Here is a 26,336-nt window from a genome sequence, read left to right on the forward strand (position 1 = left end):
CAGGGGAGCAGTGTGCGTTCAGTGTTGCATTTTGGAGCACATGTCATTGACTATGACTAAAACATGGTGTGGTGGGGTACTGCCACATACAAAGAGCAAACTTCTGTTGAAATGGCCACTTAATTTGTAGCAGGCATGCAGTTTTATTGGTAGCATGCATGGCGCACAAACGAAAACTTGTGGAAAGTGGGTTTCAGAGCATTTTATAACTTGTGCATCATAGAAGTGAAATGTCTTGGTTTCTTCTGATTCTAATAAAATATTTGTGCCCAAAGCATTTTGAGATGTCTTTATAGTCCATTTACAACCATTAAAATGTTGTGAGTTAAAAAACATTTGATATTCTACGACTTTTCCTTTCACATTCTCTGTACACAAGGAACATTGGGCCAGATGTACGACCATGGGCAATTGTGACTTCCAAATTGCGAGTCGCAATTGCCAATGTACAACAGTGTCTGAGACACTGTTTGGGGTCGCAAATTGCATGCCTCATGCATATTAATGAGGCTGTCGCAATTTGCGACCCCATTGGGAATGGCTGGCACTCCCAGGGATGGTGGCCTGCTTGGGGTTAATCTAAACGTACAAAGGTATGCTGTTCCTATAGAGGCTATCAAAGATTGTAGAAAAGTATGAGTCAGGAGGAGATTCCTCCTTTAGGAAAGAGACCCTCACACATCCGGCAGACTAGCTGTCATATATCGTCAGCAGGTGGCCCAGATGTCAGGTATCATCATCAGGTCTGCTCCGAATCGGGGCGGCGCTGCAATCCCCGATCGGCGACCTCAGAGGCGCCTTTTAGTGGAGATCTTTATTCCATTCTTTGCCGGTTGGTGAGTGCAAGTGGGGGCCCTAATGTGGTGTGCGTGTGAGACTAAGTGTATTAAAAATAAGTAGTGGAGATCCTAAATAACAAATTTTAATAAGGAAGGTCCCACTCTTAATTAAAAACAATAGCATGCGTAATCTTCCAGTGAGGGTGTCTGAATTACGCTCTAGTGAATAGTGGTCAACATGTTTCTTGCAACAGTCAAGTTGGCCGCAATTCTTCAGGACCAGAAAGTTCACACACTTATTGGTAGTGGTAGCAACTAATACTTACCACTGTTACAGCACCCTAATAAGTGGTTACTTTGAAATATAGAATTATTACGCCTGTAAAAGAGAAAATAAGGGAACAAGCATACAAACCAAACAAGCATATTTGCTTTAAACAATCATAAGATAAACTCGCCTCATGAACTGCACCCACGAGGTGTCATGCAGTATTTGGTGATGTGCTAATACATAACATGCTGTGATGTGTTAGCCACAATTTCTCAGTGGTTTAAGGAATGCAATAGTCATGTGTGATAATTGTAGCTGCAGAAATAGTGTGTTAAAAAATATATATCAATATTGGGACAAACACAGGATGAACCTTAGTCAATAATCAGACATGGATATCACTCACCCTGGAGAAGGCGCTGGAAAAACACTGAATAGTGCAGTGTTCTGTTAACATAAAACACCCCCCAGGAAAAGGAGTGAAAATAAAGCAATCAGGTATATATGGCTGAAAGTCACTCATTGCGTGTCACAGTCCTCTCAGAATCTTTCGAAATAGCAGTGTCATTTAATATCGCCCTCTGGGGACGTGTGTCTCAGGATGATGTCAACAAAGTCATGTGATCACGAAAGAGACATCAATATTATCTTCAAATTCTCGTCAAGGAAGGGTGTGAATGTTACCTCTATACTCGTCAGTGAGAGACTCAGCAGAACCACAAGTTCACCCCAGGACCGTAATAGTTACTTACGGCAGTCCGCGATTCTGAATGCCTGGATCCTAATCTCCGTCCGCGCCAGCTCGGTGGACAATACCGATCACTGTCGCTGAACATACATAGGCACTTGGGTCCAATCAGAAATAAGGGCTCATCGGTACACTTCCAGGGTGAAGTGTATGCAAGGTGTAAAACCGTTTTAATTGGATATTGTGTCCGGTCAGATGGTACTCGACAACCAATCAGCGCTCGGAGGCGCGGTATGTCGACCAATGGGGGATAGGTTAATGAACCTGAGATTTTGGCAACAGTCGTTAAGCAACCAAGTGCTATGGCTAGTATGTCGATGATTGGTTATTGTGTCCGGTCAGATGGTACTCGACAACCAATCCATGCTCGAGGGCGCGGTATGACGACCAAAGGGGGATAGGTTACCGAACCTGAGATCTAAGCAACAGTCGCAAGGCAACCAGGTGCTATGGCTGGTATGTCAATGGTTGTAACGCCAAACTAATCGTAGTTAGGCATGGGAACAAGACGTTGTGGATGGTGGCTTAGAAAGCTAAAGGACAGTGATTCACACGAACAGAGGGATTTTGAAGGACCCTCAGTGGTGACATGTTGGCATTATCAGGTTGTTTTACAATATGTATGAATTGTATGTGTCAGAGGAAAGTTGGTGATGTGGACGCTAGATGCAGTCCAATAATTTACATGCAAGTCAGAGGTAAAAGTATAAGGCATGTGAACTGGGTACTTATCACAAACCATAATAGCAGGGTAGGGGCGAGCCCTCTACAAAGGCTGAAAATACTGATTGAGTTACGGGTACTCTAGGTACCGGGGAGATAGAATCACAAGCCAAAATATATCAGTTGATGTCTACCCTGTCTCGGGCCAACATCATCTGTATACAAACTCTCTGACGTGAGGTGACTACAGGGTGATCATGTCCGGTCTAGAGTTCTCTATAAGCCAGTCAGAAGATCATCGTCAGAATTCAATACTGAGCAGACTGGACCACGGGATATCTTCATTTAGTCCTCCCTGGTGGGACGATAATCTCATAACCCACCTTTGTTCAATAGAGAACAATTTAGCTTTGCTAATATTTTTTAAGGATTGGAGGACCGTCCACTGTAGAGAATCAGGGGAGTGTTTTTTGTCAAAGAAATGTGTTGTCATTTTGGTGTTGACTTTGTTTCACCTAAAATTACTACGGTGTTCGATAATTCTGGTTTTTACCGGTCTTGTAGTCATCCCTATATAGGGGAGATTGCAAGGGCATAAGATTAGGTAAATACAATTTGTGGTATTGCAATTGGTATGGGTTCTGTATTGCCATGTGAACCCATTAGGGAATTCAATGTTTTTCTTAATCTTGGTGAAAGGGCATACAACACACGTCCCACAAGGATAATGGCCCGTTACGGGAGGTAGGTTCCATAGAGTGGCTTGTTTAGTGTTGATCAGTGGTTTGGGTTTCGTGTGTATAAGCCTGTCCTTCAGATTGGTGGTGCGTTTAAAAGCAAACCGTGGGGTAGTCAATGAAAGTATCCCGGTGTTAAGGATATTCCAATGTTTCTTGATGATATTTCTCAGTTTAGTCGAATTAGGCGTGTAAGTGGACACACAGGTCAGGCAATCGTCAATAATGCGTTCCCTAGGTTCCAATAGCCCTTCCCTGTTGTTATTGCGGGCACGTTTAAATGATTTCTTAACATCATGACTTTGATATCCCCGTTGAAGGAGATTATTCGTCAGAACAGAAGATTCCTGTATGAAGTCAGATAGAGAGCTACAGTTCCTCCTAATACGGAGGAACTGTCCAAACGGGAGATTCTGCTTGAGAGCTACAGGGTGGTAGCTATCAAAATGTAACAAACTATTTCTGTCGGTGGACTTACGATGAAGTGTGGTGCTCATCGTCTGGTCTTTAAGTAGGATCAAGAGGTCCAAAAAAGGGATTTGTTCATCAGAAATAGTATGAGTAAATCGCAGATAAGGGTTTAAAGTGTTGACCCACCTGCTTGGGGTTAGCAGACCACCATGTCTGGGATTGCTTTTGAATAAAGCAGGGTTTTTTTTTGTTTTTGTTTTTTAAATGAAACCCGTTTTCCTTAAAGGAAAATGGGATACAATAAAAAAAAAATGAAACGTTTTTGTTTCATTTCTTAAGGGCAGGTAGTGGTCCCTGGGACCACTGTCTGCTCTGAAAAAATGTTTGCGCATCAATTCACAAAGGGGAAGGGGTCCCCTTGGGACCCCTTCCCGTTTGCGAATGGTTTACCTCCCTCTCCCAGAGGGTGGTAAACTGCGAGTGTGTGGTCGTAAAACATTCTTAAATGGTGTTCAGACTCGCAATCAGGAAGGGACGCCCTCGGAACGCCCGTTCCTAATAGCGAGTCACTAACCCTATTTTACGAGTCGCTATTTAATTGGCGACTCGCAAAATAGGGTTAGTACAAGGGCCACAGGTTTTTTGCATGCGCAAACGGGTCTAAAACCCATTTGCACATGCAAAAATCCGTCGCACATCTGGCCCACAGTTACTTAATTCACATCACACATTTCCCTCAGCTTGCAGTTAGAGAAGCAATTTGTCAGAAGACCTTGCCTGCCATTTGACCTCAGTCTTTGAAAGCACAGTGAAAGCGACATGATACAATGAAGTCAACATTTAAAGGCCTTTTTGTTGATCACTTTGCTCCATATTCTTATAGGAGCTGTCTCTGATAGTCTGTACCAAGATGAGAGACAGTGCTTACTTAGGGCCAATTCCCAAAGATATAGTAATTTTACGAAACATAAGCTCATTCTTGCTATTTTTATGAAGTTAGACGTTTTTAGGGATTCACTATATATCTCATTATGCAAGGAAACCTATGGAAGCCATAATGACAATGTCTCGCTTCGCCTTAGAGCACCAGACCTATCCCCGGTGGAAAATGTGTGAGATTTTAATTGGGGTTAAGTTGCATATGAAACCTACATATTTTCACTTTTTTTAATCCATATGGAAAATACTTTTCCACATGAAGAAAACACAGTTACCTACATGTCCTGAAAATAAGGAGGTATTTGAAGCCCTTTCGTCGCCAATACACACACTTACTTCAAGGTTTTTTACCAGTAAAAGTATGGCTGCATAGAGGGGATTCACCATATTCTCAATGGCTAACAATTTTATTTTATTTTTATTTTTATTTTTATTTAATGCGTTTTTATACAGCGCGGACTTTACCCGAAGGTGTCAGAGCGCTTCACAATAGGCAAAGTAATGATACATAAGGAGAAAAATGACAAGTGAGCATGTTACAAAAACAAACGTTACGTTACATGAGGCAATAATGACAATTGTGCAAGTATCAAGAGCAAATAAAATACAAGAGGTAGCAAACGATACGTTGCAAAAGGAAAAAGTGACGTGTGCAGGTTACAAGAGCATACAAAGTACACGTAGAGGTAAAAAAATTGCAATCAATGGCAGACACTCAAAACACTAAAACAAAAGTTACGTTACATGAGGCAGTGGTGGCCGTTGTGCATGTTTCAAAAGCAAACAAAATACAAGAGGTAGCAAACGATACGTTACAAAAGGAAAGGTGACGTGTGCATGTTACAAAAGAGTACAAAGTACAAGTAGAGGTATAATACTGCACTAAATGACAGACACTCAAAACACAAAAACACACTGGGAAGGCACTTCTATAGGCATGGAGAACAGAATTTCCTATACTGGAAGGACTTCCTTCAGAAAATAGAGGGCGTGAATTAAATTTGGAAGTGTCTTTGAAGGAGGAGAGATTTGAGGTCAGTTTTGAAGGCCTGGGAAGAGGTGGTGGTCCGAAGCTGAGGCGGAAGTGAGTTCCAGATTCTCACCGCGTTGCCTGAAAAGGATTGGGCCATCGATCTTTCCTTCTTGAAAGTGGGAGGTTCAAGCAATACATTTTCTGCATTACGTGATGGTCTGGAGCCTCCAGAGAGTTTCAGTTTATTCACCAGGTAGCGAGGGGAGTAGGAGTGCAAGGCTTTGTGGGTGATACATGCAGTCTTGTAGATAGATCTTGCCTCTATGGGAAGCCAACGGAGGGTGGATAAGATGGGTGTGATGTGGTCGCTTCTTTTGGCCCCATATATGAAACGATCTGCTGAATGGAGAACAGACTTCAGGGGGGAAAGGTGGGATTTGGGGAGGCCAGTAAGAAGAGAATTGCAGTAGTCCAATCTGGAGAGAACCAGCGATTGGACCAGGGTTTTAAGGTCGTGCTCCGGGAAAAAGCGACGAATCCCCCAAAGAAGGCGCAGTTGGTATCGAGCAGACTTTGCAATGGAATCGATGTAAAATGTAAAAATGTAAATGTTGTAGACTTGTAAAGCGCACAGCTGCCCCAGCAACGGGGCGTCCCGGCGCTGTAGACCGCTGGGGAACCCGTCCTGGCTATCCCTGTGAGATGGTCCCTTTCTGGGTATCTCCAAGGTGAAACCAGGCATCCCCGGCGTCTGTGGGGGGCCGTTGTAGAGATGACGCAAGCTTAATGCCCAGAGTTGCCGAGTGTGTTCCTGGTTAGAGTAGGTACCGAGGCGAGAATTATCAAGTCCATTTTGACCCTGGTCCACGACCCTGCCGCGTCGGGAATTGAACCCTGGTCCCTGGCCGATTCTCTGCTTACGGGTCTGCCGCCTCTAACTAGTGAGCCACACCTCTCCAATGTGGGAGAGTAGATTGAGTTTTTTGTCGAGTATGACACCAAGGGATTTTGCGCTCTCGACAATGATGAGTTTATTGTTCAGTAGATTGATCTGATCCATCCAGGATTGCACTGGGGGAGGAGAAAGCGAGGAGGAGAGGAGGAGGAATTCTGTTTTGGAGGGATTAAGGATCAGTTGTTGAGTTAACATCCAGTTTTGAATGGAGTCGAGAGTAGAGATAAGGAAGGAGAGATCGTGAGTGGAGGCCACCTTAAGGTAGATTTGAGTGTCGTCCGCATATAGATGATAGTGGATCGCGGATTTACTCAGGAGATTTCCCAACGGTTCTAAATAGAGATTGAACAGTGTGGGTGCAAGTATAGAGCCTTGAGGAACACCTTGACTCACCGCTAAAGGAGATGAAAGACTGTTCGCTATTTTTATCATTTGAGATCTATCAGAGAGGAAGGAGGCAAACCATTTGAGCACAGTGCCCTCCATGCCCATTCTCTGTTGAAGAGTGTTACGGAGAGTGTTGTGATTGACAGTGTCAAAGGCTGCAGAAAGGTCAAGAAGAATTAGAAGACAAGACTCCCCTGAATCGAGTATCCGCAACGCGTCATCAATCACTAGCAGCAGGGCTGTTTCAGTGCTGCAGTTTTGAATGAAGCCGGACTGGAAATTGTCAAGAAGATCATTGTCCTTGATATGGCGAGAGAGTTGTTTCGCTACACATTTTTCTGGTGATTTTCGCAAGAAAGGGCAGGTTAGTGATGGGACGGTAGTTGTTGAGGTCGTTCGCATCAGCGGTGGGTTTTTTAAGCAGAGGGGTGACCTGCCCAGTTTTGAAGGAAACAGGAAGGGAGCCTTGACTGAGGGAGAGGTTGACCAGAGTGGTCCAATAGGAAAGAGAATGGGTATAGAAGTCAATGGCAATGGCACTAGGGATGGGGTCAAGAGAATGGTTAGAGGGCTTTGTATCGAGGATGCATTTAAGGAGGGCATCATCAGAGATGTGGTCAAAGTTTTGCCAAATGGTTAAGGATTTGCGCTCCTCTGTAGGGGTAGGATGAATGACCTGATCTACAAGTGATTTCACCTTTTCGTCAAAGAATATAGTGAATTCCGCTGCTTTCTTTGTGGAATCCTCCAATTTGGAGGTTGGGGAGAGCTGTTTGGGTTCTTGATGAAGTCGAATAGTTTTTTGGGTCTATCTTTGGCTGAGTCAAGGAGGGATTTGAAGTGTGACGCTTTTCCAAGGAAGATGTGCTTGTGGTACTTGGATCTTGCTGAACGAAGCGTGGCCAAATGTTCGGTGGAGGGCGCTTGTCTCCATTGTTTCTCAAGGGCTCTTAGGAACTTCCTTTCTTCATAGAGGGATTTGTTGAACCAAGGTGCTGAGGGAGTGGGCCTTTTCTTTTTGCTTTGGAGAGGAGCAACATTGTTGATTTCGACTGCAAGGGCTGTGAGGCATTGGGAGGTGAGTTCGTTAACATCTAGGTCCGGGTCTAGCCTTGGAAATGATAGCAAAGCAGAATCACAGAGGGTACTGAGGTCAATATTTTTAGTGTCACGGAACCAGGAAGTAGCCCTCTTAGGCTGGCCAAGAGTTATAGAGTGTGATAGGTGAAGAGAGAATGGGATGAGGAGGCGGTCAGACCAGTCTACATGAACAGGGGTAGCGATGGTCAGCAAGCCTGCTTTAGAAATATCAAGGTCCAGGGTTGAGCCCTTAGAGTGTGTTGTTTCAGTGCAGTGTTGGATAAGATCGTTTGCAGAGAGGAAGGTGGCCAGCAAATTCGCATAGGTGTCTTGAGGCGAGCCCCAGTGGACATTGAAGTCACCCACGAAGATCTGATTGTCACTTTGCGAGTATTGGTCGCTGATGCAGTCCGTGAGTTCCTCCATAAACGAAGGGCTGCTACCAGGCGGGTGGTAAATAGCATGGAATCTGAGAGGTGAGCGGTGGTGCAATTGAAGCTCGAAGATAGGCATTCAAAAGTGTGGAAGGAGCTGTTAGGAAGAGCCTTGAGTTGAAGGGAGTTTCTAAAGATGACTGCAACACCTCCCCCAACTTTGTCAATTCTGTCATTTCTAAGTATAGAATAGCCTGTGGGTACAAGGAGATCAAACATAGAGTGAGAGGTATCGTTGAACCAGGTCGCTGTGAGGAAGAGCATGTCAATATTGTGCAAGTTGATGGTATCGGAGATTTCAAGTTTGTGTTTTATTGCAGATCTGCAGTTGTGGAGCATATAGCGCAGCTCTGTCGCAACTGTTTTGGTGACGGGGCACTTGGGCTATGAGGGGTGATGGGGATATTGTACTTGTATGAGGGTGCTTTGGAGGGTTTAGGTGGATGAGTGGTTCTGACAGAGGAGATGGTCAGAATAGTGTAGATAGCAGGGTTACTGGGAAGTGAAAGTGGAAGAAGGGTGGCATTCGAGTGTTTCTGATAATTTGCAGATGACAGGCTATGCTTAGCTATTATGGGGTGTGGGGGCGAGGTGCATCTCGTGGGAGGGCGAGTGTTTTCCAAAGGAATTGAGGTGTATGGAAAAGTCGAGATCTTGGAGCTTAAAGCTAAAATGGTAGCTTCAAGTTGGGAGATGGAGGTGATTAGAGAGTCTAGCTTATTTTCCAGTGAGAGTAAGGCAGAGCACGGCATGTTGGGTGGCTCGATGGAGACAGGATGGGGTGCACTTGGCGGTGAAAGGCAGGGAGAGGTGGGGGAACGGGAGGGGAGTAGGGGTATAGGGTTCAGAGGTGGGGAAGGGTGTTGGATGAGAGCACGAGTTGGTGCACCAGGGGTGGAAGGAGAGTTGTCTTTGTTGGCGTTGCAAGACGGATAGGAATTAAGGACAAAATTGGGGGGCGATAGAAGAGGAGCTAGGCGGTGGGGTGGAAGGAGAGGGGAGGGGAGGGGTGTGTGGAGTCATAGGGATGAAGGAGGTTTGGGAGGAAGAGAGGGGAGGGGGTTGGAGAGGTCCTGGCAGCTAGGTGAGGTGGTGGCTGTGAGGGAGCGGGTATCTGGTAGAGTGGGGAGGGTTGGGAGATAGGGAAGTTGAAGAAAGGAAGTGGATCTGTTCGGCCTGAGAGAGGGAAAGGGTTACCAGGGGGGGAAAGGGGGTAGCACAGCATTGCTGGAGGAGTGTGGGGAAGGAGAGAGATGGAATGTATTTGTGGAGAAATCGGGGTACATAGTGAGGGGAGGAGGGGGAGGAAAAGCAGAGAGGAGGAGGGAATAAGGGGAACGTAAGGAAAGTTAACTAGGGGAGAAGGCTGGAGGAGAGGTGGTCTAAAGAGGGGGGTGGCAGGAAGGGATAGGGGGAGGAGATGAGAATGGAGTGCCGGGATGGTGCAGAATGGACGAGGAGCGTGTTAGCTAGAGGTAAGGCTGAAGTGAAGGGGGGCATACTGTGAGGGGGGAAGAATGGGAGGGGAGGGAAGAGGGTCGACCTGTGCCTCCCAAGGGTGCAGCCTATTAGAGAGTGGGGGGGTCAGGGGAGGAGATAGGGAGTAATTGGTGAAGGTAGATGAAGAGTCAAGGGATAACCCGGTCGCAGGGGAGGGGATAAGGGAAGGGAAGAGGTGATCAAAGAGAGAGAGACAGGTGTCTTTGGCTTGGATCATGACCGTACCGTTGTTATAGAGTGAAATAGTGAGGGAGCCATTGAAACACGCAGAGGGGGAAATTTTTAGCTGTTTCCCATGAGGGATAGAGGAGGAGGATGTGACGTTAAGGGAATTGTAAAAACTGATGGACCAAGAGGGGATGTCGTGCGTGGAAAAAATGAGGTCATTTTTGAGCCTCCCATAACGACCATTGTAAAACTGATCAACAAAAAGGGAATCAGGGAAACATTCAATGGTGTTATGCTTGAAACGTTTTGCTGCAGCTTTAGTCAGGTTAGAAGGGTAAATGATTTTGTAGCAATTAATTCCAGACTTAATTCGAGTGGAGGCCATGTTGGGAAATTGTGGAGGAGGAGGGTGGTGGGGATATGAGAAGGGTGTTACTAGGAAAGCGGTAGTGAGGAGAGGTATAAGGACAAGAAGGGGGCACATAATCCAGAAGGGTGAAGGGATCTGAGCTATTGTGGAGTCAGGAAAGTGAAACGATTAGGAACAGGTTGTTACTTCAGAACAGGACTGATTCAACAAGATAGGACTGAAGATGGAGTGGTGTAAGAGGAAAATCAGTGTACTCAGCATCATCCTGTGACATAAACCACATTATGCACAATATCACAATAGGCGCCAAACGCATTCTACGCCCAAAATCTCAACAGTCTAATATTAGACACTTACCTCCTAAGTATCTCCAACATTAGGGGCAAAAAGCCCAGGGTGGAACATAGTCTCACTAGCATAAACCAAAATATGCAAAACAACCTCAAAATCATAAAGAAAAACACATTTAGAGGTAGCCAGAACAGGGTCCGAAAATCAAACTACATGAAATACATTTCCTAGCACCACAAATACACATTAGGGCCTGGCGCCCTACAGACCTCCCGGTACCCCTGGTCAACTGGTCATCTCAAAGGGGTTCAAATGCCCTATGTCCAGAATGTCTGGGCTGCTGCCAATGCAGCAAAAGACCAGTGTGCGTACTTGCGCAAATCTAAACATTGCAGCTGGCACTAAGTGCTGCGCAGCTGTGAAGAAATGGGGCAAGGAGTGCATCTCACTTCTAACTCAGACAGACTTACCCCCAAATACCCTAAGAGACAAGAGGAGGACAACTTTAGTCGGTTCACCCGTTGGGAGAGGATTTCTCTGCCCTTATTGTCCCTTCAGGGCCTCAGGCTTGTGGTTGCTCCTTCTCTACTGCACATTAATTACCTTGCACGCCGTCTCTGTCACCTGTGTACATGTGCAGGGTAGACCGATAAGCAGCAGTGGTTGCCACTGCTGCATCTTTCCCTTACTGCCTCCCCGATCACTGAACACTTTGTCCTGCCACTCCCAGGTGTGTGTGCAGGCACTTTCAGATGCTAGGAGAGACGCTTGGCTGCAGATTACGGCGCTTCTGCTGTGCTAACCTCCGGTTGTATAGGGATAGCCTCGGTGCTTTCCCCTTTGCAGGTTTCACTTTCACTTCTTTTGTCTACTGCTCGTGAAGCCCAGCGCCATATTGCACTCTCAGGTTTCGCTTTCTCTTTTCACTATCCTTGTTTAGTGGTACGGCGGACGCTTTCTTCTTTAGGGACTTTCACATGGGGGTCCCTTGGTCTCAGACCCGTATGCTCGCGCTTCCGGTGGGGGCACAGATCAATACTGGGGTACCAACTTCACTCGCGCTGCTTGCCACTCTTCGCCCCATGCTGGCGCTTCCCTATTCCCTTTGCCTGGGAACACCCCGTTTTCCTCCGCTAACCTTACACTACAAAGATGCACCGTTTTGGCAAATGTTCTGCAGTTTTAAAAGTGAAAATTCCTCAGAGACTCTGTGAATTCCAACTTGAAATCTATGTTTTTGGGTCATAATTGTAATCTATGACTACAAACGTTTTTTTGTTTAAGACTCTGGCCCCGTGTCTGCATATCCCCTAAAGCAGAAACTCTGCTGCTCCCAGAGACCAAGATACCCTAAAGTTTCACTGGCAAGTGAGCACAAGAGCCCTGTCTGGCCTCTCAGGAAACCCCTGGATCGTCCTACAGGCTGCCTACCTCCGTCTGTACATTGTCTCCATCATCGACCCATCTCTACTGTATTTCTAAAGCACAAAACCATCATCCGGAGGCATCATGGCGCTAGGACAGGACCAAAATCAGCCAGGACGTACAAAAGATAAAATACAGAGAGACGGGTTAGGAATAAGAATAATTCCTAAGACTTTACATCTTTATGAAAACTGAAAAAGGGATCGATGTTCGTAATCGAGGGAAGAGTGGAATCATAACCGAGTGTCAGCGGAGGGGTCCTTCTGTAGTTCAAGGAAGCTGCTCCTATTTATTAATGACGAGGCAGCAGACACTGCATGACAGCTCCAGATGCGGGACATGTGTTTTCTAACTAACACAAGTCCTCATCCTGCGTGGGCGCCCTGCAAGTTTGTTGACACTGGACTCCGCAAAATATTCAGGCATGCCAGTGAGAGAGCTGTGGAAATCCCTGGGTAAACCCTTTCCAAAGTTTGGAGCACACTTTGGCAACTTTCATTTATTCCTCAGATTTGCCTATTTATATTAATTTAATACTATGGGATATACTCCGTGTTCTTGTCACTGAAAATTAGCAATCAAAGAAGACATGCTGTAGCCCTTACCGCACAGACAGGAAAACACCTGTTACCGACAGAAAGTGCCCGTAATGGAGCCTGTATTGTTATCAAGCTGTACCACCCATGAAATGTCTTAATTCTTTAGTACATCAGTTGTAGGTTTAAGAGAGGATGCGGGAAAAAAGAGTTCATGGGTCCAGTATTCTGTCAGTCATCTTCAGTTGGGAAGAAATGAAAGCCATGACTCATAGTCTTACAGAATTGTTTCGTGATTTTATTTACAATTCCTGATAAATACTGTGAGTTTTGTACAGACGTCAGTGTTAAAGCGTGTTTTTTTCCTCTGTAGTAAAGTATGGCTCGAACTTTTTCAAGGCTGTGAATAAATTAGATCTACTGTTAGGATGTAAACAACAAGTACTGACAACACCAATAGGTTTGGGTTTAATGTGAAAACACATACAAAAACAGGCATGCAATAAAATAGGGGGAACAGCTATCAGCGCGATATCTGGGAGCTGTTTGTGAACTGGCTGAGCTCGGTGAACACAGACGACCTTTAAATGAGCCCACAAGATATTAAATATTTCCTGCCATTAATAAGCCGAGTTCCCACTGACTCTCACGAAAGTGCAGCATGGACATAGGAGAAGATACAACACCCACTGTCATACTTCTGTAATGTACTACTATTCCCTCAATCTGCTATCTGTTGTATACGATATTGATAACCGTGTCACCCATAGCCTGAAGACCGAATACTGCTCAATGATTGTCTTGCTGAATGTGATTGTTTTTCTTTTTCTGTTACAAATGCCAATAAAAACAAATTTAAAAAAAAAGAAGTTCCAGGGCCAATAAAGACATCACCCAGCAGTGCCTTCTGCTTAGAGCCCTGACTTGCCAAGTGGTGTCAAATCCAGTTCCTGGGCCCTTGGAAGTGTAACCTGGTGATCTAAAGAGAAAATCCATGCATCAACGGCCAGCACCTGTTTTCTTGACGCATTGCTGAACAAAATCGACGCATCACCGCTGCATGCACTAAAGCGTGGTTCCCGATTAGCACATCACCCACAGCTTTCACCCCAGGCCCCAGCTTGCTGTCGCAGCACGTCAGAAAAATCACCGCTGCTTGAGTCCTGAGCAACGTGTCACCGACGCCTGTGACAACTGCTCCGACTTTGATGCAGCAACTGGTTAGCGGCTGTGGAATCTGTCACAACGACGCAGCATTTCTGGATTTTCGACGCATCATCCCTCAACGCCGCACCGCAGTAAGGAACCGAGGCCACGTGTCCGGAGATTAAGGCATCCCCTCCCTTCCAGTAAGGAACCAATGCATACCTCCCCTGACTAGCAGTAAGGAAGCGACACGTCACGTCCCCTTTGGAGTAAGGAACCGACACATCGCTTTGCTTTTCAGGGACCACACCTCCCCTCCGCCTGCTTCATCTTTCATTTTTTACACTTCTAAGATACTTTGTGCTAAAAGAAACACATCCATTGATTTTTATGGACTAAACTTGCTATACTTTTAAAAGTGATATTTTGATTTATGTATATTGAGTTGTCGTTTTGGTCTTGTTTTATTCAGATAAGTATCGACTATTTTTGAAAACTTGTGTTGGACTTTTTTGTAGTGTCTTCACGGTGTTAGTGTGTGTGTGTGTTTGTGTGTGTGTGTACACACACAAATGCTTTACACATTCTCTCTGAGATGAGACTGACTGCTCGTGCCAAGCGACAAAGATGGTGAGCAGGGTTTTTTTTAGCTGTGTGACTTCCTTATCCTGACTAGAGTTAGGGTCCCTACTTGAACAGGGTGCAAACCTCTGCCAACTAGAGACCCCATTTCTAACATTGGTGGCAGCGGTGGGATAGGACTTGTGTTTTTACTTTGCATTCAGTAATTGGTGAACACTACTATCAGACCCTTACATACCAGCATGCTGTTTTTGATTTTTTTTTCTTGCATCTCTTGAGTTTGATGTACAATCATGTCTCAGTCTGGTGAGCCATCAGCAGTACCTGCATAGTTAGTGTTTGAGCAGGAAAAGTTGGTGCCTCAGCTAAAAATGTTCTACATGGATTCCAAGTACTCTTTTAAAAGCCTCACTAGAGAGGAGGAGCTGCAAAAGGCACTTTGGACCTGGCCGATAGCCCTGTTGTCTCTTCACTGCATTGCGGTATGTGTGTACAAATGCTTTACACATTCCCTCTGAGATAAGCCTGACTGCTCATGCCAAGTTACCACAGGGCTTATCTTAGCTGTGTGACTCCCTTACCCTTCCCAGAGTGAGGGCCCCTACTTGGACAGGGAGCAAACCACTGCCAACTTGAGACCCCATTTCTAACACTAACCCATGAAATAATGAAGAAAATTGTCTTACAATTTCACGATGAGCATTCATGTTGTAGTTCACTGATATCAGTCCCCTATTAGCAGCAGTGCTGAAACTCAGCAAACAGGCTCTTGAAGAAGTTTCTTGAAGTACATGAATAGGCGCTCATACCACAGTTTTCTTATGTTTCATCGCGGCTACGAGCGACCCATGACTTTTTAAGGGTCTTGAGGCAGCTCATGTGTATACTTTAGTCTTTGACTTTGTAAGTTGTGGTAACGGAGAGGATTCTTAACACTTCTACTTCTTGTGGTAACTTTTTCATGGCTTCTTTCACTCCTTCACCAGCCATGCTCTTCAGCTACTTTATAATCTTTTTCATCTATTGCATCTATGAAATCTTCAAAAGTCTCTATCCATGCAGTCCAACTATTGACAAAATAGTGTCTCTTAAGAATGCAGCAGTTGTATATACATTGGTGGACAGCAATGGACTCTCAGGGCGCGTCTTGTGGAACTTGATCAGGCAGAGTTTCTCTAGCGCCCTGTGATGTGCTGGCTTCAGGGTCAGTCTTAACGACTTTTGGAGCTTAGATCTCGCCCTGGCTCTCCATTGGAGCTCCGTACTTGATGTCGGTCTGTGGACAACTATGCAAGTGCAAGTTCACCATCCCTCCTTCTGAGGCTTCTCCACAGCACATTGTGGCACGATGATTTGTTAATGGTTTCAGTAGGTAGATAAATCTTCGTAGACTACAAGTCCATGAAAGCAGATAACATTAGTCAGCTTTGTGCTTAAATGTTTCTTCACAAACACCTGGTTAATCTCTGCTATGTAGCATATGAATTTCAATTTGATTTGTACTGAAATATTGCTGTGTGCTACTTTCGTAACCTGGTTGCATCTGCCTTTACCATTATTGCTCTGCATTGCTTATGGCAGTATTTGCATAATGGCACAGAACCTTTAATTTGCGGCCATTTCATTCAGTTCCTGGCCACCAACAGGTGGACTTTCACTGCTGCTTTCTTTATCTTTAAGCATTTTATACAGGATGGCGTTGCGCTGTGACTCCTCCGGTGCCAGCATCGATTCTGCAATTTGACTGCGGCACGCATGGCACACATAAGCAGTTTGCTGGACCACTGCAAACACTCTGAAAGATCGCTTTCATAGTACGGGCTTCGTATACCCTGTCTTGACGCAAGTTGTGGAGTCCAGCCAGCCCAGGTACTCCTCATTAACCAAGCCACATGCAGAGAGTAATGTTACACATCTTTATTCCGCTGCATGTAAGTCAGAACTCAACATTCTAAGCCTGCCTTCAATTAATCGTTACAACGCTTACGTCACAGGCCTACAGTGTACAGTGGGAACAAGAAGAGTTCCAGCATTCTTTTAAGTACAAGACTCTACAGAGAGCAACAGTCAGAAGACTGTAGGAGGGAAAGGCATCACCTTAAGGTGCTAGGGACAGCAGGATACCATGTATATAAAAGGAAACCTAGGGAAACCTGGGGTAACTTTTCATAGTACAATGCTTGACTGGTCATTCCTTTGTAAAGGTGGAGCTCAGGACACCAGTACAGCTGTGATGAGGGTGACACGGCTAGATGGGCTTTTGTGGTGTTGCTCCAAGTTCTCCCCAAGACTATGGACCACCTGGCTGGTCAGGTGAAGTGAATACCTGGGCTACACTCAGCACTTTCCTGTTAACCCGGGTTATGAGCTCGAACACTCCCCGAGACTTCCTTGCAGGCTACTGGACCACCTTCCCAGACTCTTGAGGGTTCAAGCACCAGTTGATTTTTTTCCCTTCCCAGGAATAGATTTAGGGGCATATTTCCAAGCCCTTATCGCCACCACAGCGTCACTTTTAGTGACGCGGTGGTGGCGATAGGGGCCTCACCTTATTTACAAGGCAGCGTTAAGCCACTTAACGTGACTTAATGCTGCCTTGTAAATAAGGCACCCTTTCACGCTGTATTTAGCATGAAAGGGAAGGTCAATGGGTGTTGCTGTGGGCGTTCCACCAAAACACCCATTGATTTTGACGCTGCCTCCTATTTACAAGGGCATCATAAATAGGAGGCAGCGCCAAAATTAAGACCAGGGAAAAACTGGTCTTAAACAGGCGAAACAAGAAGACATGCTTTATTTCTCCTTCTTTTTGCTATTTCCATGTGTGATGCCTTGTACAGCACACATAGAAACAGCAAATTGTCTATGATTGTTCATGTGCTTCGCCACTTTATTGTTAATATGCCCCATGTAATAGGGAGAAATATTTGCCACCCCCCCTTGCACCGCCCGCCTCCGGGCCTCTGTGGAAAGTACGATCAGACAGGCAACCACCCTATATATAGTGGACCCTAGCGAGCCTTGGGAGCAAGTACTGTGAGGAAGAGGGAATTTTGCAGATTCTGTAGTGAGTGTCTTGTCTTATTGGTTTAATCAGGGATCTCTTGGGTAGTCCCAGGTAGTTGAGGCCTGCTGTAGGTGCCTGAGAGGCAGTCCCTCTGCTTTCTAGGACTATGCAGGTTATGTGTGTGGTAGGTGTCTTCACTAAACCTATCGACCAGTTCAATGAAGTATCTGACTAAACAAAGTATGATATTTGTGGACACGGTTCCCCCTAAAATTCCTGCTCTTTTTTTAGTTTGACGCCACTGGATATTGAATAAAATATTTTTTCCAATAGTAATCATTTTTAAATCACTTATTTAGTACACACTGCATCTTTTTTCATCACACTGATGGTAGTCTTCTTTCATCCTGAGAGATTGATCCTCCCTGTTATAACAACTAAAACATCTTTGAGCTCCTCCTTTTTACAGTAAATTTAAGGAGTTGTAGCTCTATAACCACACCAGGTGTGGTTATGGGAGGTCCCAGATGATGAAGCATGCCACCTCGGTGGGTGATGGGACTTGGCCCTTTTTAAGAAGACTTCTTTTCTTCTCTTCTTTTGTTTTTGTGCTGTTTTGACGCTTGTGTTTCTTTGACAGATCGGTGTAGACCCGTGGATTCTTTGTGTTGTTAAAGTTGATTGATTCGGGGATTTGTCCACGCAGGTCTCTAAATTCCCTGAGACCCCATTATAAATTGTTTTTTTCGGTAAACAAAGTATGAGCCTTGCGGTGCCACCTCATCTTGATTAGCCCCACTGGTGGTGTGATTTCATTATGGCACCCTTTTAGAGGATGTGGTTAGTGTCTCAATAGCTGGTGAGAAGGCTCATCACCTGCCCGCTTATACTGCCTACCTCGCGGCTACCTATGGACAGTACAGGCAGCCAGGTAGACACCCCTTGCAGGCTGGGCATTTTCAGGATCCAAGACCTAGTGCTAAGGGGAGGCAGGAGCCTGTGTGGCCCATGGTGTGTCCTTCGTCCTTCGCCGGTGGTCCAGAGGGTTTCTCAGGCACATCACACCCAGTGCAGGTGGCTTCAGGGGGCCTTCTCTACTCAATGAGAGCTGTGTTCAGGATATTATTGGTCCGTGGGTGTTCCTGTCAGGCACACCCACTGACCCCTTATAGCACTATGGTTATTGTGAGAGGTTCTTGTAAGGTCCATTGTGCTCCATGAGGTCGTGCTGAAGTTGAGGAAAACTAAGCGCTGCCACCTGCTATCCAGAGGCCAAGGCCACGCAGCTGCATGTGTCTCTCCCAGCTGCTCCCACCTTATCATGCCATCTGAGCCCCGGCCTCAAATCCATTTGCACGTGGTGGCTGCATGACACAGTGCTCCTTTTCCCTGCACCTTTTCCAGTTCAGAGCAGGTCAGGGTGAGCTGGTTCTTCAGTGGCAAGGTCCCTTCTGTAGGAACCCACCCCCCCCCCCCACACTGCCCACACGCTCTTGGCTCAACCACCCAAGGATAGGCTGCTCCAAGCCTCGGCAGCTTCTGTTGAGAGCAGCCTTTATTTCAAGTCGTCATAGTGAGGGGGGACTAAGTCAGGTGGCGTGGGTCCAGTGTCTTGGCGGTTCCTGTAAATATACTGAGCTTTATTAGTGTTCCGAATTGACAGTGTCTGCTGACCACTCAACCTCTCTGCAGACCCAGTCATCCAACTTACATTATCCTTAGAGAAGGGGATTCTACCCCTCATAACGGTGAATGGACTGTAACCAGTTACTGATGGAGTTATGTGGTATTCCCAAACCATTCTCTTCAACTCTACAATCCAGTAAATGTCCACCTTTCTCTTCCACTTACAACACCCTTTTGATTACCCTATTAAATCCTTCTACTTGACCATTTTTTGTGGGATGATAGACAGAGGTGGTTTTATGTTCTATGCTATCACATTTTATAAATTTACCAAAATTCTCTGCTTTAAACTGCTTGCCATTATCGCTAACAGTCCTTCTGGGTAGACCTTCATCTGGAAGATACCATACAAAAACTTCACAATGGTATCTGTGTCAGCACAGTCAAGCACCTTCACTTCTGACCATTTTCCAAAATAATCCATCAGCAGCAGGATGAATAATGATCTCCCAAATTCTTTAAATATTGGATCCATCACTTACTCCCACAGTTTTCCAAGCCATGTAAGACACCCAACGAGGATCTAGGACAGGTTCATTGTCACCAGGGTCTTGTCAGTGCTTCCACAATCCACACACTTCCTCACCAACGGCTCTTTATCCTTATGTACCCCAAGCCACCAATACTGTTAATTCCGTTTACTCTTCCCTATTCTTACGTGCCCCTCTTGACACAAATTTACTATCTGCTACCTTTGCTAGTGGAGTCAGTTTCGAGTTCTTCATAAGTATTTCATTCTATAATGTAAATTCTTCCCAAATCTCCCAAACCCGCCCAAAGTAGCTTCTTTACCACCGTCCAGTAAGGCTAACCAAGCATTACATGCTGCTTCACCTCCATCAACACCTCATATTCAGTGATGGTTTCCTTTTATTCTTCACCACTAACGGCACATTCGCATTTCTCATTCATTGGAGCACATCAGAGATCATCAGACTCAATAATCGGTGCTTCTTGAATGGGAAGCAGCAACCGGCTTAGGCAATCTGCCAACCTGTTCTTTGATCCTGGGAAATGTTACAATCTATATCCAGCAACCTCACAGACATACACGCTATTCTGGAGGTAGCACCGCATTGGCCCTCCAGTTAGGACTGTCAGCAATTTATGATCACATCTGATCAAAACTTCAGTTCCCCAAACAAACTGGAGGTTTTCCACACTCCAAACCACTGCCAAAGTTTATTTCTCTATTACTAAGCAGCATTCTTCTGGGTGAGTTAAAGCAGGTGAGGCAAGTGCCATGTGCCCTCGTTCCTCTCTATATCCCTCTGGGATAACGCAGCTCTAATTCCCTTACAACTCACATCCGTTGTCAAGATGTCTTTGCCATGGAATCATACCCCTGAAGAGGAGCTGCTGTACAAATGTTTTCCTTGATGTTTTTGAGTTCTTCTTAGAATTGTGATGAACAGGAAAACTTCTGTTTATTTTTCAATAGTTGTTTGAGAGAAAATGTCAGTTCAGAAAAACTCCTAACGAATTTTGAGTAAAATTATTTCAATCCGATGCAGGACGTCAGGCCATCTTTGCTTTAGGTTCCAGCGCTTCCCATTTAGTCTCCAACAAATTTGATTTGAGTTTCATAATTTCGTGCCTAATTATGCATCTAAATAACTCAAATTTTGTACAGCAATCTACATTTGGCATATTCTGCCATTAGACCTTGTTTCCCCCAACCCTCAAAACTTTCCTCAGCCTCTCATCACGTTGAGCTTTTTCTTGCCCCATGACTAAAATGTCATGTTGAAAAAGCATTGTGCCCTTACTTCCCTTGAACAGCCTAAACATCACAATCTGAAATACCGCAGCTGCTAGACCAAATTGCATGCATGCATACTGGAAACACCCAATTGGCATTAGAAATGCTCAAAGTTTTTAGCTTTTAGCTATCAGGGTGGAGATGCACCTGATGATATGCAGTGGATTAATCAACTGATGAAAACCATTTCATCACTTTCGTCATGGCTTTCCTTTTATTTATCCTTGGCAATGGAATTTGTTCAACCAAGGTATTCCTCTGGAGGTCCCTTAAGTTGATGCAGAGACTTATCTTTCCATTGGCCCTACCCCACAATGACGAGAGGCACTAGCCACTCCACTGCTTCCACTGGCTCAATTATACCAGCCCTATATTCACAATTACGTATCCTATTTTTAGTTTTATAATATCCCAACACAACACATGTCAGAATCTATCCGGGAAAACTCCAGAGTGTGATAATTATCACATAATTCCAATCTCTTAACTTGAAATTAGGGCCTAAACAGCTTACTTTGTATCCCATTTGCCCACAGGTCTTAGCTATCTCAAGCTCTCCTTTCCTTGATTTGAAGATGAACATAGTATTTAACATACCCCCCTGTATTAGGTAAACACCAAGCATTGTCAAATCCAATAGGTCTCCCCTTGTAGACATGTTCACTATGTCCTTGCTTTTGGACGATACTGCCAAAGAAAAGAAAAAAAAAGGTGCGAAGATGTGGCCGCTGCCACTGGTTGTGTCATTTTGTAGGTGCACTCATGAATTATGACGTATGTTGAGCATGTGTCTCCACGCATGCACGTGCCTGCAGAATGACATCAGCATCATTGTCTGTTTTTATTGACTGATTTCAGATGGCAGACTCCACTTAGATTGCTAAATTAAAAAATAAAATAATAATTTGAAGTGTGGGAAAGCATTATCTACTAGTGGAGCTCCCAACAACAAATGGCAGCTGCCAGGCCATCAAAATAAATGTTACAAAATGTAAATGCCCACAAGGGGTAGAGCAGCAATGGGGAGTGTGGGGCTAAAGAACATAAAGCTGGGTGGGGAGGCCCGCAAAAGCAGCACAGGAGGGACAGAGGAACAACACAGAGCCCAGGGGGTGGGGGTGATTCAGTGGTAAGAAGCCCATGAGAAAGAGCACAGGACATGAGGGAGAGAGGCAGCAGTTATTAGGCAGGTAGGAGAAGCACATGAACGAGAGAGATAGAAAATGCAAGCACTCTCCTGGAGTGCTTAACGAAAAATACAAAAGTAGAACCCTAAATTTGAGCAGTGGAAGGATACAAGTTAGCCAATCAAAAGGATGGTAAAGAGACCATGCTCCAGGGAAGGGACAAATACTAGAAGAGGAAGGAAAGCCATTGAATAGGAAACAACCAAATGAGAGTGACAACAAAGCCAACCAATGTAAGCAGTGGGTGGGCTCTAATCCCATTGTAAATTCTTGGTATAGCAGACAAAAAGGCCTTTTGCAAGCTAAATATGAATCTTATTCTGCATTAATTACAATGACAGTGTGTAACTTTTTTGCAAGGCTTAGGTTGCTGAGTAGAGTCTGGAACCTTACCTTTTTCATGTCATGTTGTTTACCGGTTCAAGCACCCATTATATAATGAGTGGGCGGTTTGTACGCAATCACACTACTACTATATGGTTTTCCTGCGGCCTTTATTTGGCGAGGAGAGGTCTCATTAATGGAATATCTTATGTGTTTGCCTCAGAATGATTTTGTTCCTGCAATTACAAAGGTAATAAGAAACCCCCTCCAGAAGGGGGTAGGGCCACAGGTAAAGCATAAATAGTGATATGGGAAGAGCTGCATGAGTTGGATGCACTCAACATGATTGTAAAGACATGGTATGTAGGAGGTATAGATAGTGTACAGCTGTAAGGAATATGATGGCACTCATTCTCTACCCGGTTTTTGTTTTCTCTTACTCCTTCTCTAATTTCTTCACATTTATAAATCATGTTTATTATACATTACAAAACCATTTAAAAAAAAACATTAAAACATATTTACATTTCCAGCGCCAAAACCCCAGTTAAGAACAGTTTCCAATATTTTACATTATCAGTTCCTTAAAATGTAACTGGAGTTCATTAACTTTTAAAGAAATAACATTCCTTTTTACCTTCCTCAATAATTGAATGTCTTCACCTTCACTTTAAGCATGATATGGTTGCCATAAAGGTTTGATCAATCTAGATTGAGCCTCAAATGCCCAGTACAGTATGTGACAAACTGTTGCATCTCCTGACCCACAGATTCTACCTGGTCAGCTAGTCTGGCCAAGGGCCACTACGATACCCAGACTGAGGTAGGCACTGGTCAGAAACTAATGAGTCTACATCTGTCTGTAGGCTAGGATATTTCTGATAGACACTTTTCTGGACTTTTAAAAACTGAGGAAGGGACAAATCTTACCATTCATTTTTTGGACATCAAGTGACAAGTAGTGAGATCCAGTGTCATAAGATACGGCTTTTAAACGTAGCACTAGAAATGTCTCTCATCATACAGGTCCTATTAAGTCCCTGCTCCACCAATCCATCATTACACATTTTAAAGCACTTGTATAATTCAATCCCATGTTGCCCCCATAGGGAACTTCGCTACTACTGCCAGGCTCCAATGAAACTCTTTAATACATCATAGTATTGATTCTGCAGGGTTGGAGTAGCTTTTGAACTTGCTAAAGACCATACAAAATTCCATGCACGTTGACTTCCAGGTGTTAGGTGCAGATCATCAGAAATTTACTTCTACCTTGTCAATCTCTGTGCTACTTTCAGATTCGTTTCTCCTTGGTACATTGAAACTCATACTCACGTATTTCAAATGTCTCTTTGCCTCTCAAACTGCAGGTAGCTGTTTTGGAAACAGATGTTTGTAACATGAAATGCTCATGCAGTAGCCCAGGTTCTTTGGGAAGAGGAAAGAAAAGGTTGCACGAACCGGTGGTTGATGACATCCATAGTCAATCAGGTATGGGACGCCTGTGAATAAGAATCCATCAGATTGTTTAAGATAAGCAACACACGTATGTGGTAAATCCACTCCACATTTACTTATCCAGTTTCTACCAAAGTTGATGTCACTAGATCATCCACAGGGTGTGTGAGGGCAACACCTTCGAATGAGAAAGATCCCCTCACTCCATCCACATTCCAACCAGATGTCTCCTTTCTAGGAACAGCCACCCTCCTTGTGTACTAGATCAGCCACAACCACCAGGTTGGGCTTTCAGAGCTCAGATAATCTGACATCTGGTGTGATTCGTTCAGCAGACTGATTAGTTGAATTGTGGGACTGGAAGGTGTCCTGGGGTGACAACAGCAGCAGCTTCCTTGCACCATCTCGGAAATGGTGATCACACACAATATAGATGATCACATTGAAGCAGCTATTGCTGGCCAAGATCCAGAAGGCAAAGAAGGAGAAGTTGCACCATTGATACCCAATGACGTTGCCCACCACAAACACCGCTATGGGGCTGAAGGAGGCCGTGAATATAATGGTCAGTGCCCCGATGGTCTTGGCAGCTTTGATGTCCGAGAAAGAGAGCCTGGGCAGACCGTATCCCTTGCCCGCCAGCAGCTGCCTCCTCCTGCTACACTTGTGGATGGTGGCGAGGGTCAATGCATTTATGATTAGGGTACCACCGAGGAGGCTAAAGTCAAAGGCTGGGAAGAGCAGAAGGATGTGCCAAGCATGGGTAGAAGCGGCGGGGACATAGATGCACATACGGCTGCAGCGGTCGTACTCCATCACAATGGCTCCATGGCTGAATAGCATGGGCGACAGAGCCAAAAAGAAGCAGGTCAGCCAGGACAGTGGGATCAGCAGCAGGGTCCTGCTCCTTGTGATGACAGAATCCTTGTGCAGCGGCTTGAAGATGGCGATGCTCCTCTCAATGGTCAGCAAGAAGATGGTGGCGATGGAAACCAGCGTGCAGCCTGCAAAGATTGTGCCAATCACGTTGCAAGGGTGCCAGGAGCCTGCAGGTGAAGTCCCCTTTGCCCAGTCTACATACGTGGAGTTTGTGAGTAGAACGGAGATCTCCCAGTACACTGAAAAGGGCACCACCAGGACGCCTAGCACCAGGTCCGCCACTGCAAGCGAGACCTTCAGGTAGCCCTGAGGAGTGCGGAAATGTTTGCTGCACAAAAACACAGCCAGGCTGATGGAGTTCCCAAACAAAATAGCCACGATCAGGAGAACCATCACAAACACAACTAAAACGTGCACTCCTGTGGAGTTGTAACAGATGCCGCAGTTCGTTTTGTTCGACCCGTTGGGCAGCATTTTGTCGCCTCGAGCGCAAGTGCCTCGCCACCGTCCCTTCTTCACTGTGGAGCTCGACCAGGTGTGACCCTGAAGGAAAACCGCTGCCACGCGCATCTGCCGCCACGCGCATCTGCCTCTGCCTCGCTTCTCCTCTGCAGCCAATTAACATTAGGTAAACAGCTCAGTCCCATTTGAAGCAGCTGGCAGCGCTGACTGGAACACCGGAGCTGTGTGTATGCTTTCCGCCAATCCGGACAGAGCGCCAGCGAGAACCACGCCGCTCAGGGATATTTTAACACTGTGTTTATATGGATGCCGAAGTTTAATGCAGGACGGGCAAACAAAGTGAGTAAAATTGTAAACAATGTGAAAACATGATTTTCCCAGTTTGCAGTCATTCTGCCTTCAGTAGTAAAATAAAAACAGCAGGTGTGTACTGATCAAAGGCCACGTAAAAGAGGACATTTGCAATGACATGTTTTAGATTTCTTTGAATTGGTATAGGACCAATAATCGTAGATAGCTCATTACTTGTCACTAAGCAATATTAAAACAAAAAGATCGTTACTCGTGATTTTTTAACTCTATTTTCGTTGATGACATATAGAGACAGTTGTATTATGAATATTTTTCGCAGTAAATCATTTGTTCACTGTATTTCAATTATTTAACTATTTTTAGATTTCACCAATAATCGGCGCAGAAACACTTAATTTACTTAAACTATTCAATAAAGTCAAATGCAGTGTAGGTTAAAATAGTTAGGTGTACCAAGATAAGGCGCTGAAATAGTCTTCCAACATAGTCCCACATAGGTGTTCTATTAGGGAAAAATCAAAGTAATATTTTTAAGGGGGAGTTTAATGGCAGGCTTGTTAAGAACGCAACAGCTCTGCACGCTTCCTGCTTTCAGCCCCTTGCTGAAGGCATCAAGGGTGACATAAGAAACGCCCGAATCCCAGACTGAGCTGTACATCTCGGGTCCAATTCACAAACGTCACACATTTTGTAGTACGTAAAGTAGTACTGCAGTAGTAGTAACTTACTACAAAATGCAATTTACAAACCTGCAAGTGTAACTCTTCACCTCCACTTCCCCTGTCTTTCTATGGGGAGATCTTCACATACCACTCAGTACAAAATATGGAACGGACCAGGGGGGAGTTTGAAAAGAGGGTCATA

At 45.0% G+C, this 26,336-nt stretch overlaps 1 protein-coding gene across 1 annotated transcript; it reads right to left on the reverse strand.

The window, feature by feature from the left end:
• Positions 1-24,110: 24,110 nt before the first annotated feature.
• Positions 24,111-25,172, reverse strand: LOC146831021 (alpha-1A adrenergic receptor-like). The gene has a single exon (XM_085603828.1). The coding sequence runs from the start codon at positions 25,170-25,172 to the stop codon at positions 24,111-24,113; it is 1,062 nt and encodes a 353-aa protein (XP_085459954.1).
• Positions 25,173-26,336: the final 1,164 nt, after the last annotated feature.

Source organism: Triturus cristatus, chromosome 5_1 (genome assembly GCF_964204655.1).
Source record: "Triturus cristatus chromosome 5_1, aTriCri1.1, whole genome shotgun sequence".
NCBI classification, from domain to species: Eukaryota; Metazoa; Chordata; class Amphibia; order Caudata; family Salamandridae; genus Triturus; species Triturus cristatus.

What these genes read in the sequence shown, in the direction of transcription:
- LOC146831021 (XM_085603828.1), bottom strand. Translation starts at nt 25,172, where the DNA reads ATGCTGCCCAACGGGTCGAACAAAACGAACTGCGGCATCTGTTACAAC.